Source organism: Acomys russatus, chromosome 22, assembly GCF_903995435.1.
Source record: "Acomys russatus chromosome 22, mAcoRus1.1, whole genome shotgun sequence".
In the NCBI taxonomy this organism is placed as follows: Eukaryota; Metazoa; Chordata; class Mammalia; order Rodentia; family Muridae; genus Acomys; species Acomys russatus.
The window spans coordinates 43,995,377-44,008,361 of record NC_067158.1 but is presented as its reverse complement, the minus strand read 5'-3'; the positions used below and the strand labels follow the sequence as shown (position 1 = coordinate 44,008,361).

The 12,985-nt window shown below is 41.1% G+C and overlaps 1 protein-coding gene across 1 annotated transcript in view; it reads right to left on the bottom strand.

Annotated features, from left to right (window-relative positions):
- The window catches only part of Tbc1d19 (TBC1 domain family member 19), a 111,038-nt gene that overhangs the window by 70,782 nt on the left and 27,271 nt on the right, over nt 1-12,985 (bottom strand). Inside the window, exons 5-10 of the mRNA XM_051164694.1 lie at nt 10,831-10,905; nt 9,459-9,522; nt 7,902-7,948; nt 7,631-7,741; nt 2,540-2,612; nt 670-708 (exon numbers count right to left, since the gene is read on the bottom strand). Of these exons, the coding sequence (XP_051020651.1) occupies nt 670-708; nt 2,540-2,612; nt 7,631-7,741; nt 7,902-7,948; nt 9,459-9,522; nt 10,831-10,905 (409 nt within the window). The remainder of the gene's footprint in view (nt 1-669; nt 709-2,539; nt 2,613-7,630; nt 7,742-7,901; nt 7,949-9,458; nt 9,523-10,830; nt 10,906-12,985) is intronic.

Sequence of the window (12,985 nt, the reverse complement as noted above, 5' to 3'; positions counted from 1 at the left end):
TCTCCCGATGCAGGAGCATGCCCTCATTAGCGCTAATGAGAGGTGTGTGATGCATCAAAGAGGAAGCTGCCTCCTTGATTGTGAGATAAAATTCTGCTGCAGAGTGCTCAACTCTCCAGAGCCTGACGTATGCTGGCCTGCACTTCCTGTTCAGCGAGCCAATGTGCGCTTCACTTTCACCTACTGAGACAGCCAGCGCACTGCACTTTGTTAGATTGCCTGCTCAGTTAAACATCATGAATCGCCAGTGCTTCACTTTACAGAGAGTACACTTCAACTGAGGCTTATTTCATGGGGACGGTCTCATTTTTTAAATTTTAATTTATTATAATTTATTCAGATTACATTCAGTTTGTTATCCCTTCACCTGTATCCTCCCGTTCCCCCCCTCCCTCCCTATTCCCCTCCCCTAGACAGAAGGGGCCTCCTCCCCCACCACATGACCACAGCCTATCAGGTCTCATTCCATAGCCTGCCTCTCCTTCCTCTGTGGGCCCACCGGGCCTCCCCATCCAGGGGAAGTGATCAAATCAGAGCAGCAGAGTTCATGTCAGAGGCAGTGCCCCATCCCCCACAACCATGGAGGATGAACTGAACTGTCCATTGGCTAGATCTGAAAAGCTGTCTCATTTTGTTAAATAGATTTTAATAAATATTAACTAAACTTACCTTTTTGCCCAATACGCACATGCTCATTTTCAAAAAGTTCTAAAAATATTAAAAGAAAATAAAATTATTAGACACAAACATGATCAACTACATTTAGGAAAAGTTTTTTTTTCCAGGTACTAATACTTTTAATTATCTTTAAAATTGGATAACTATATAGAAAATGTAAGAACTTATTTATTTGTTTGTTTGTCTGTTTATTTGCAACAGAATTTTGCTGCCCAGACTGGTCTCCCTCTCACTAAGTAGCCTGGGAAGCCCCAGGAGCACAGCCCTGCTGCTTCAGCCTTCTAAGTGCTAGGCTTCAAGGCACACTACCCCACCTGGCCCTGAAAACCAGAATAAGGCACCTAAATCTAAATGTAGAAAAGCCTTTTCCTAAGCTGTTAGAAGTGAGTTCACACTCTTAATTAGCAAACAAAAATGGGGAAATTTTGTTAAAACAAAATATACTCTCATACAAAAATATTTCTGTACATTCAAGAGGAAGAACTTTGAAGAATTTGTTTTTTATATCATTTCAGGGGCTGGAGAGATGGCTCCGGGTTAGGAGCTGTTGCTGCTCACTCAAAAGGGCCTGAGATTGGATCACAGCATCCATGTCGGGCTGCAAATTCCAGCTCCAAGGGCTGTAGTGCTTGCTTTTGGCACCCTCACACTTGTAATCACATATACATACAGACAGACAGACACACACACACACACACACACACACACACACACACACTAAATAAAATTTAAAAACCACACTTGTTAGCAGCTTCCTTTAGAAGGTGCTGTTTCCAACTCCGGCTTGGATTAAAGTCTATCTGTGCACAGCCTACCTCCTGAAAGCTATTTAAATGATTTCACTGGAATGTCTGCTTGTGAACACATATAATCACAATGCAGACAAACCTCATTAACTAAAGAACTGTAAAATAAACTTCTGTCTACAAAAAAGAAAAGGATGCCATTAAGAGAGTCTGACAAGGTGAGTTTCTGAATGTATTCATACATGTGTATCTGGCAGGGGACCTGTATCCAGAATTTATAAAACAGCTTTACAGAAAGCAGCGCACAACTGTCAGACACAAATAAGCCAAGCACTTGAAAAGGCTCTTTGCCAACAGTGGTAAGTTATAAAGACTAGGAAACATAAAAGGCTGTTTGACTACATTAGTCATCAGAGAAAACAACAGGGACCGATAAGAGACAAAGAGCCACCATAATGGGAAAAACAAAAAAAGACTGGGAATTTTAGACAAAGGAAAATATGGAGCAAATGAAGTTCTCAGACAAAGTTGGTGAGAATGGAAGTTGGCATGATAAGTTTGTAAAACTGGCACTATCCATTGAGATTGTTCATGTGCACATGATAGGATAACTACCAGCTAACTCTCGGGTATGTGCCCTAAGATGTATGTGCACATCAAATGGCCTGGGAAAAAATATTCACAGCAGGACAACTGATGATAACCAAATGGTGGGAATAATTCCAATGGCCATCGGCAACAGACGAGATAGGCAGTAGTAATTACATATGGCGGATCACAATAAGAAAGTGGAAACAAACAATTTATAATTCTCCATAACAGTTTGGATCTTATAGACAACTGTAACCCAAAGAAAACTGGTACAAGTGTGTGCAGTGATTAATTCCAAACAGGCCACATCAGCCCTACGGTGCTTCAAGCAGGACAGCAGTTCCTATGGGGTGGTAGTTGTTATCTGTGCCCAGGGGGCTTCTAAGCTCTTATGATACACTGTTTCTTGATGGGGCCAGAGGTCAACAGTGTGTCCACTTTGCAATCCACGGATACTAAGAGATGGCTTGGGTACTTGGGGGTTATCACTTGTCACTAATTAATGTCAGATGGGAAATACTAACCAGGAGGCACTTGTGTAGAATCATCTATACCCAGTTGTCCTGTATTTAAGCCAAGTTCTACAAAGCATTCTTTCTGGAAAATAACATAAGGAAAATTAGCACACATCTCAGGCTCTGGTGCATGGGAAAAGGTTACTTTCACCTAAATATCAACACATTTAAAAAAATCACATGTAAAATGAATCTTTGTTTCAGTCAAATATCTAAAAACAAAACAACAAGAGTAGAGCCTGAACACTGAGGAGCAGAGGAACCAAAGCTGTGTACTGCAGATATGGCTAGGCATCACATTTATTTCATTATCATGTGGAATAAACAAGACTAGAAAAGCGATAGCATTTAGGAAAAATTAGTATACATATGGGAAAAGAAATGTAAACGTACAGTATTTTTCTGGTACAGACCTTTGATAATATTTTTCTTTTAATCGCTTTTTCCTGTCTAAAACTTTTTTCTTTGAACCCTTTTGTTAGTATGAATGCTAACAATATATTAATGCTTTAACCTTTCCTAACGCATGAAAGCAGCAAGCACATGCATAAGGTCTCCCTCTCTCCTTCCCTCCCTCCCTCTTTCCCTCTCTCTCTTCCTTCCTCTCCCCCCTCCCCAGAGCCACTCACTTGTTTCAATTTTACCTAACATCATTGTGCCAAATTACCAACATAAACTTCTGTGTTTTCTATGACTTGGCATCTTTTTTTTTTTTTTCCATTCCAGTACCATGCCTTTATTTATTTATTTATTTATTTATTTATTTTTATATTTTTTTAATCTTTTTTTTATTAATTTTTCTTGTTACATCTCAATGTTTATCCCATCCCTTGTATCCTCCCATTCCCCCCCCCCCCCATTTTCCCATTATTCCCCTCCCCTCCCCTATGACTGTTCCTGAGGGGGATTACCTCCCCCTATATATTCTCATAGGGTATCAAGTCTCTTCTTGGCTACCTGTTGTCCTTCCTCTGAGTGCCACGAAAGCCTTCACTTACCAGGAAACTGGGACAGAGGGGAAGGTATCCTATTGGGACTCTAAATGAGAGACGCATGGGAGAATAGCAAAATAAAAGGATACAGAGGGTCCTAGAAATCTACAAGTAGAACAATATAATAGGCAGATTTGGGCCCAGGGGTCCCGCTCAAACTAAGGCACCAGCCAAGGACAATACAGGAGGTAAACTTTAAACCCCTTCCCAGATCTAGCCAATGGTCAGAATATTCTCCACAGTTGAGTGGAGAGTGTGATATGACTTGGCATCTTACTCTGCTGTTAACAAACCAAACATCACAAATATCTAAAACAAGCTCTTTTTTTTTTTTTTTTTTTTAGCAAAAGTGACTATTAAGTGCTCAGCTAAAACAAGGATGAATTAGATTTATTCATAAGACTTCCTCGACTTGTCTGGTGATATCCTGGGACAAAAGTAACATCTGTTTTTTGGAAACATAAACATCCTCATATTGTTTGTATTATTTTATTCTACAGCAAATTAAATGTTTCTATTAATAATTGCTTTAGCACTTTATAAATATTCTCATTGGTGAGCCGTGCATCCCTCTCCTTTAAAACGGAATTAATTTAAACTTTTCCAAATCATCTGTTAAGTAGGCTAGTGAGTTTGATGATTCTTCCATTTCAACCACAGTTGTCCATGTATTTTATGAATCATAAAATGGATGAATCATTACTATTAGTGATTATACATCTCAGTTTAAGAACAATGCTGGAAAAAAAAAAGCCAGGCGTGGTGGTGCACGCCTTTAACCTCAGCACTTAGCAAGCAGAATGAGTTCAAGGCCAGCCTAGTCTACAAAGCAACTCCAGGACAGCCAAGGCTAATACAGAGAGACCCTGTCTCCAAAAACAAAACAACACAAAAAATAACAGTGCTGATCTGGACACTAAACCACAAATCTAGGGCCAATAAACACCTCAATACTAGGTCCCATAATCAAAATGGAGAGTTTTACTTATGGCATATGGGATCTGGATGTCCATTTTCCATTTCATTGGTCTGAACTCTAATTTCCATCAAAACTGACCATAGGGAGGTTGGCTCTTCACAAGCATTCCTTGCTATTCCAGACTGACAAAAGGAACTCTCAATATATTATCTCTTCTCAGCTTAGACCTAAACACTCACTCACACTCTAGTAAAACTGCCCTTCACTGTCCATCCCCCTACTAGACTGCAGTCCTTCGAAGATGACAACTACTTCTCAGTATAGCACTCCCCAGTACTTATCGAATGCCCGGCCCGGCAAACACTGAACTACTAATGTCTAGTCCCATCTGGATAGTCCACTAAACTAGTTACAACCTCTCTTTTGAGTTAGTAAATCTCCATTTCAAGAAATCTCCTTGTAACATGAAAGAGTCTACATAATCCAATCATTCTGAGTTAGAATCATCCTGCACAGTACAAGGATAGCAGGAACTGATACTGATGACTGCAGATGAGGCATAACCATACTCCTGCACGCTACAATACTGACCTAGCAAGCAAGATGGGTCCAGTGGTGCAATAGAGGCATGACTGTAATGCTGCAACAAGCTGCAAATCCAATCAGAAAGTTTCTAGAATGAAGGACTATCATGCCCAGTACTATAATCCTTACCAAAATCCATGACTGGGAGACCATAGGCCCTACAGCAGAACCTAAAATTGTGATTTTGCCCAACAAATACTATTCTAACCAAAGAGGAGAAAATTTCCAGAGATAGCAATAAAGAGAAAAGGGTTAATAAAAAGGACTCCACCAAGACCCAAAACAGACTGATCCCAGATTGGAGCCAGAGCTTGAGACTACCAGGAGAATATGTTTTTGATACCAGTGCTGGTACATGGGCCTCTCTGCTTTCTGTCTTGTGTCAGTCTATAAATCAAAGTTAATATGGAGCCAACTGTGGCCTCTTCTCTTCTGTGTCACCCTAAGTCCAAACCTCCTTCTCCTTCACACTCTCTCACCCTCTCTCTCCTCCTCTCCCCTCCCTTCCCATGCTCTCTCTCTCTTCCTCTCCCCTCCCTTCCCATGCTCTCTCTCTTCCTCTCCCCTCCTTTCCCATGCTCTCTCTCCTCTTCTCCCCTCCCTTCCCATGCTCTCTCTCCTCCTCTCCCCTCCCTTCCCATGCTCTCTCTCCTCCTCTCCCCTCCCTTCCCATGCTCTCTCTCTCCTCCTCTCCCCTCCCTTCCCATGCTCTCTCTCCTCCTCTCCCCTCCCTTCCCATGCTCTCTCTCCTCCTCTCCCCTCCTTTCCTATGCTCTCTCCTCTTCTCCCCTCCCTTCCCATGCTCTCTCTCCTCCTCTCCCCTCCCTTCCCATGCTCTCTCTCTCTTCGCTTCCCCTCCCTTCCCATGCTCTCTCTCTCTTAGCTTCCCCTCCCTTCCCATGCTCTCTCTCCTCCTCTCCCCTCCCTTCCCATGCTCTCTCTCTCTTCGCTTCCCCTCCCTTCCCATGCTCTCTCTCTCCTCCTCTCCCCTCCCTTCCCATGCTCTCTCTCCTCCTCTCCCCTCCCTTCCCATGCTCTCTCTCTCTTCACTTCCCCTCCCCTTCCCCTCTGCTTTTGCTCATTGAGTTCATTACCTCATGCTCTCAAATTGCAACAGTTTATACACCTAGGGATTTTAAGTTCATCACTTAAGTATGGGAATATGGCAATAAAAAATATGACTGGGAGTTATGCAGCAGAGATTTCCCTAGAGTGTGCTGGGCTCTGTAGCCAGCCAACTGTGAAACTAGAAGGGTTCTCCACATCTTTGCTAGCTTTTCTGATCTTCTGGAGTGGGTAGAGGGTTTGAAAGCATAGAGCAGAGAAAAGAACATAGGTCTCACCATTCCATAGACTTCTACTTGATCCCTGTGTTAATAACGTCTATCTTCCTACCATACATCGGAGGGTTCTGAGTTAATAGCTGTTGTGTATCTCTGGTGAGTGTGCCTCTGGACTCCTATGGGGGTGAGGAGAGGCATGTGACTTTGTAGTGGGAAGAAGTTCCACCAGACAGTCTTCACAGAACCTCCATTCTCAGCCTATGAGGTCTCTGATCCTTGAGCCTTTCCACAGCTCTATGAAGAAAGCCATTTTTGCTTATTTATCAGTCAACTTCTAGTTAATAAAGAAAAGGCATGCCACAGATGTCAAGGGAGAAAACAGAAGCAGCAAATCCAGAAAGCAACTTTGGCTTCTAGGGGCATAAATGAAAAGAAAGTATGAAATCAGAAGAGTGTCCTCCAGGTGCTCAAGGCTTTGACCAAGACCAAGGGTGGAGAAAAACAACAAAATGCAAAAAGGAGCAGGCTGGAGCTGGGCTGAGGAGGACAATACTGTACACAGAAAGCAGGAGGAAACAATTTTCTCCTGATGGAGTCTTTCAAATAGCTCTCCAGAACCATCCCTTTATTCACCAAAAAAAAAAAAAAAAAAAAAAAAGAGCCAGCTGGCAAAAGGGAGATAGCAGAGGGCATGGAGCTGACAGGGTCACTGCACACCTCTCACTAACACACATTAGTTATCATGACCTCTCTATCTTTAAAATTCAGAGTTTCACCACCACAGAGGAATTGACAACACTGCATCCTTTATTTATTTATTCTGACATGAGTAACGGAGTGATGACAACTTCATTCCCGAGATCAGGAAATCTCCTCAGAGTCCATTTTCAAACTTATCCCTCACTGAAGCGATGGGTTCCAGAGCATAGTGTCTCACCATGTTACAGGCTCCAGGAAAGTTGGTTAAACTAAATAACAAGTGTTTTATTAAACATCCATTTTTAAATCTTATGATTTGCTCCAATCATTTTTATAATGATACAAGCAAACTGCTCACAAATATTTGTTCTTTATTAAGATAATGGGCAAAACATTTATAGGCCAATGTAAACTGATTTGATTTCCATACACAAACTTGCTCTTTCTATGTATATATTTCCAACTAAAAAGATATCACAATAGTTAATTTTTAATGCATCTATGACTTATAGTAGATACATGCTGCACTAAAATATTTTTCTAGTGGTTATCTTTGAATATACATTAACTTATTATATATATATACATATATATATGTATATATATATATACACATACTTACCAATTCAGGGATGTCTTTTACCTTCAGAGGAACTTGGATTAAACCCAAATGAGTCCTAAAACTAAGAGAATCACCATTTTCATAATTTGGGTTGCGGAGATTAATTAATACCTTTAAAAATAAACAACAAGCTTTGTTAGTCTCTTATAGGTTTTCCCTTGTCAAGCATGATAATTCTTGTTGCATCACCTCAGGTTAAAAAGCCATTTGGGGTCATGCAGGGTCTTCTGTTACACCCATCCTGTTTGCATATCTACCCAACAGAGCATACCTCAAGAAAATCCTTAGGTGCATAAACGGGTCGAAAAAGTCTTAAGTCTGAAATGAGAGTAAAACAAAAATTCAGATAACATAGGAAATGTCCAGTAAATATTATCACTTTCCTATGGCTCTATAGAGATGAATCACTTATTTATTGAGTATTATTTGTTGTACACTGTATGAGATACTGGGAACACAGAAATAAAAACACTGTCTTCGACACCTTAAACAACATTACAGAAGACCTTAAGAGTTTCTTATAAAGATTCTGTTTGAGAACTTTCAAAGCTTTTAGAATACAAATAATGCATTCTCAATTAATTCCTTTGCTTGGATCAAGCTTTTCTGGCTTCAGCTGCACCATTTCCTATTACAGCACGTGCCTGCCTAGTTCCCAGACTAGCTTTAGCAGTGGGGGCTGGCCTGGGGGGAGCCATGTATGCATCTGTCCAAACAATTATAGGCATACAGTATACAACTGTTACTCATTATGTGTTTATAAAACTGACTGTCCATTAAATTTAAAGTGAGACAAAACACAACTTAAAAACACTTGAAGTTCCTGAAATTTACTTTTCATTAGCCAATCTTTCCTCAGCACCTCAATATAATTAAGCTTACAGAATTTCTACTTTAACTAAAAGATAAAGCTAGGGAAACTACTGAATGAACTTTATATTTGTTCTTATTTTTTTCATTGTCATCAGCACTTTTAAATTTTTTTCACTGTCATCAGCATTCATCAATTGTACACGCTGATGGGCTTCGTTGTGACATTTCAAACACAGGTGTAACGTATTCTCATTATCTTCAATCCTCTATTACCACCATCTCCACTCCTCCTACCACTGTTACACTTTCTCTAGCTCCAAGCCTTCCTTCTACTTTCTGTATGATCTCTATTGTTTCTCTTCAATTATTACTGTTAGATGTCTACATGCACATAAATCTATAAATACAGCCAATCGAGTCCATTTAGTGTTGCTCATAAGCATACACTTTAGGGCTGTACGCTTGGTATTGGATAAATGCTTAGGGCCATCCCTAGGGCAGGCTGAGTTTTCCTCTCTCAACATCTGTTAACTATGTACAGTCCATCTATAATAAGCCTAAAATCATAGATCTTCCCTGTCCGTGCTGGCATATCAACTGGTGCTGTCCTTGTCTGGTCTTGTTTAGGCTACCCTACCGTACTGTTGTCATTTCAGGAGTACAGGTTCCCAGTCTTATATAGAGAACCTAATTTCACAGCAGACACCCTGGTCCTTTGTCTATAACAAACTTCTTATAACTAAGGGTCAGGGAACATCACAGAAGAGGTGACCAAAAGATTATTTATTCTTTTATAAAAATGCTTTAAAATGCTGTTTGAAAAAAAAGAATAAGTGATTTAGTGTTATCCAAGTAATAGAAAACACAGACTAAAAAGCTGTAAATTCTTATACTGCAAAACAGAAATCGACAAATCAGATGTCAGGGGATTAGTGGAGGTGGAAGGTCACGTGCCTCCAGAGAAGCACTATGTTATTTCAGTCCAATTGCCAATCTCATAGGAGTCCATACATACCTGGCTCATCAGTTCCCATTTCGTTCCATTTATTGAGAAGTTCTTTCTGTTCTCCAACTGGTCTCTAGAAAAAATTTTAATTGGTTTCAAAGATCAATAACTTATTCAAAAGTTTAAATAAGGTACCATAGCATATGGGAAACCAATTAAACACAGAGAACTTTTTTGGAATTACATATATGAATTAAGTTTTAAAATGATTACAACATATCTAGTCTCAATGGTTTCTTTAGATCATGGAGCCAGTGAGTCTAAGAAGAGAAAGTAAACGGTCAGACGGGCCAGGAAATCTCAGGAAGACCTGCTCCTCAGCCATACCCCACAGTTCTCACCCATCAGCAAGCTCAGGAAAGCGTGGCTCAGGGTATGACTGCCTCCGCAGCATGATATTCTGGTGTGAAAGACAGCACCATGCCGCACTACGCATTCAGACAGATTTTCCTCTAAGTTTGTCTGTAAGCTACCCTGTTAGTGCTTCAGTGGCTTCTCCTCAGCACTCACCAACAGTCTCACTCTTGAGCTACTCAGCGGTGCAGGACAGCTAGCAGGCAGGAAGGAAGGAAGGGAAACTCATTCTCTCCTACCTGGGAGCAGCTATACTATCTAGAACAGACTCCCAGTGATGTTTCCTTACTAAGTAAGGAACTAGATCTAAGCAGAACTCCAGGCCTGCAGATATTCTTTTTATTTATTACATTAATACTAGAAGATGGTAATACATATTACTAATTACAAGATTGCAGTAATCGTGGCCTTCAAGGAACAGTGCTACTGTGCTCACTTACTCAGAATGTCCAAACACTAAATGTCCAAACACTGAAATCTTTAAAGTATAATCATTTTTTTTATAGCTGTGGTGCTTTGAGTGGGATGCCCCTAGAGTCTTAGGCATAAGAACACTTGGCACCCCTGTTGGTGCTGAAATTTGGGAAGGGTAAAAGGTGTGGCCTTCCTCAATAAAGTGTGTCACTGGGGGTGCATTTTGTGAGTTCAAAGGCTTGCATGGTTCCTTTCTAGCTTGCTTTCTAATTCCTAATTCGTCATGCCTGCCCACTGCTATGCTTCCCCACTGAGACGGTGATGGGCTCTACCCCTCTGGAACAGGAGTTCCAAATAAACCCTTCCTTGCATAACCTGCACAGCAATAGGAAAGTAACCAAGACAACAGCCAAATGTCTAAGTAGGCTACAGCACAGGTTCATTATAAAATCATTAAGTATGTAAAGTAAGATTATGCATAAAACATAACCAAACAATTGGCACATACACCAGTAACTGAAGAATATCAAGTCTAACAGGTATACAATTTATGACATTTTTTTCAGTAGTTAACGCACAAATACTTCAGCAGAAAAAAAAATGTTAAATGTACCTTTCGTGCTAACGGGATATTCAGTTCTGTGCACATACTATTTAAACTCTTCAGGATTCTTTTTTCCCAACTTCCCTGAAAGAAAAGGTGCAATCTGTCATTGTTTTTCATTAACAATATCTACCCTAATAGGAAAAAAACATTACAATGATATTCCTAGACATGGCAAAGCTGGTTGAGATGGCTACCCTCACTCTTTAGTTGACTTCTCTGCACCAGGTACTGTTCAGAGTGTGGTGGCATCAGCAGCACTGTGGCTAAAACAGTCAGTGCCAGGCTGGAGAGATGGCTCAGAGGTTCAAAGCACTACCTGTTCATCCCAAGGTCCTGAGTTCAATTCCCAGCAACCACATGGTGACTCACAACCATCTATAATGAGATCTGGTGCCCTCTTCTGGCCTGCAGGTGAACATGCAGGCAGAATACTGTTTACATAAGAATAAACAAATAAATCTTTAAAAAAAACCAAAACAGTCAGTGTCTTCAGGCCCATGTACTAACTTCTTAGACCCCAGTGGCATACAGTTGAGAGGCAAGGGAACTACTGAGAACTAGAGCCTATTGAAGTTATTTAAGCTGTTGGGGTGTGTCCTGAGGGCAGATGCACATAGAGTATTCTGAGTTTCCAGAAGTAGATCAGGGCTAAATGAGTCCCACTAGGAAGCATGAACTGTGACGCATACTGTTCAGGTCAAGTTCTGTGTCTACCACTGACTGCTATGTGAAGTTAGGCAGAGTGACTCACCTTATCAGTCTCCATGAGAACCAAACCAGTGGACACAAGGGACGTACTGAGTCCTGGCCCATTAGAGCTCTGTGCTAATAGCATTGGGATAAAAGAACTTGAACTTGTACTAGTTTCTTCACATACCACTTTCTTTGAATGTACCAAAATCTCTCCCAAAGTATTCTATACAGAAATGGGGTTTTATAGTAATGGAAGTTTAAATAACACTGGATAAAATTTTAAGTATTTAAACTTCAGTTAACCCAATGTTGTTCAAACTTATGTGACTATGGAAGCCTGATTGGGAGAAAAGCTGCAAACTCTTATTCAATATAAATGAAGTTCCTGCTGCATAAATCAATTAAAAATGCTGCTGGACATTCTGATGTGCACTTAGAATCTCAACACTCTAAGGCAGAGACAGGCAGATCTCTGTGCGTCTGAGGCTAATCTGGTCAACACAGTGAGTCCCAGGCTGACAAAAGATAAACAGTAACATCTTGTGACTTATGATGATTGTTTATGTTTTTAATTAATTGTTTATTTACTTTACATCCCCTTCTTAGCCCCCTCCCTCCCTTCCTCCTGGCCCCACCCTCCCTCCCTCTACTCCCATCCCCCCTCCCCAATACCTCTGAAAAGGGGAGTTCCACCCTATCCACCCACCCCAGATCATCAAGTTGCATCAGGACTGAGCATTTCCTCTTCCCCTGTGGACCGGCGAGGCAGTCCCGTTAGGGGGAAGTGATCAAAGAGGCAGCAGAATCCATGTCATAGACAGCCCTGCTCCTCTTACTAGGGGGCCCACATGAAGCCTGAGCTACCCATCGGCTGCATCTGTATAGGGGCCTAAGTCCAGTCCATGCATGGTCCTTGGTTGGTGCTTCAGTCTCCACAAGCCCTTCTGGGCCCTGTTTAGTTGGCTCTGTTGGCCTCCTTGTGGAGCTCCTGTCACCTCCAGGTCCTTCTATGCTTCCCCCTACTTTTCCACAAACTCTCTATGCTTTGCCCAATGTTTGGCTCTGAGTCTCAGCACTGGTTTCAGTCCACTGCTGGGTGGAGCCTCTCAGAGGACAGCTCTGCTAGGCACGTGTCTGTGAGCATAGCAGAGTATTGTTAATAGTGTCCAGGGGTTGGCTCTCTCCCATGAAATGAGTTAAAACGATTTTTTTTTTTCTCTCTAGGCATGGTGATACACCCCTTTAATCCCTGCACTATAGAGACAGAAGCAGGTGGATCTCTCTGAGTTTAAGGTCAGTGAGTTCCAGATTAGCCAGGCTTACATAGTAAGACTCTGTCTCAGTAAAAATAAAAATAGAAAAAAATTTCCAAAAAATATTTAGACTTTACCTTTCTAGTTTTTTCCAGTTTAAATTTGTAACAAAAGCCACACAATTCTTTCATGAATATATTTAGCGATTGTGCTTT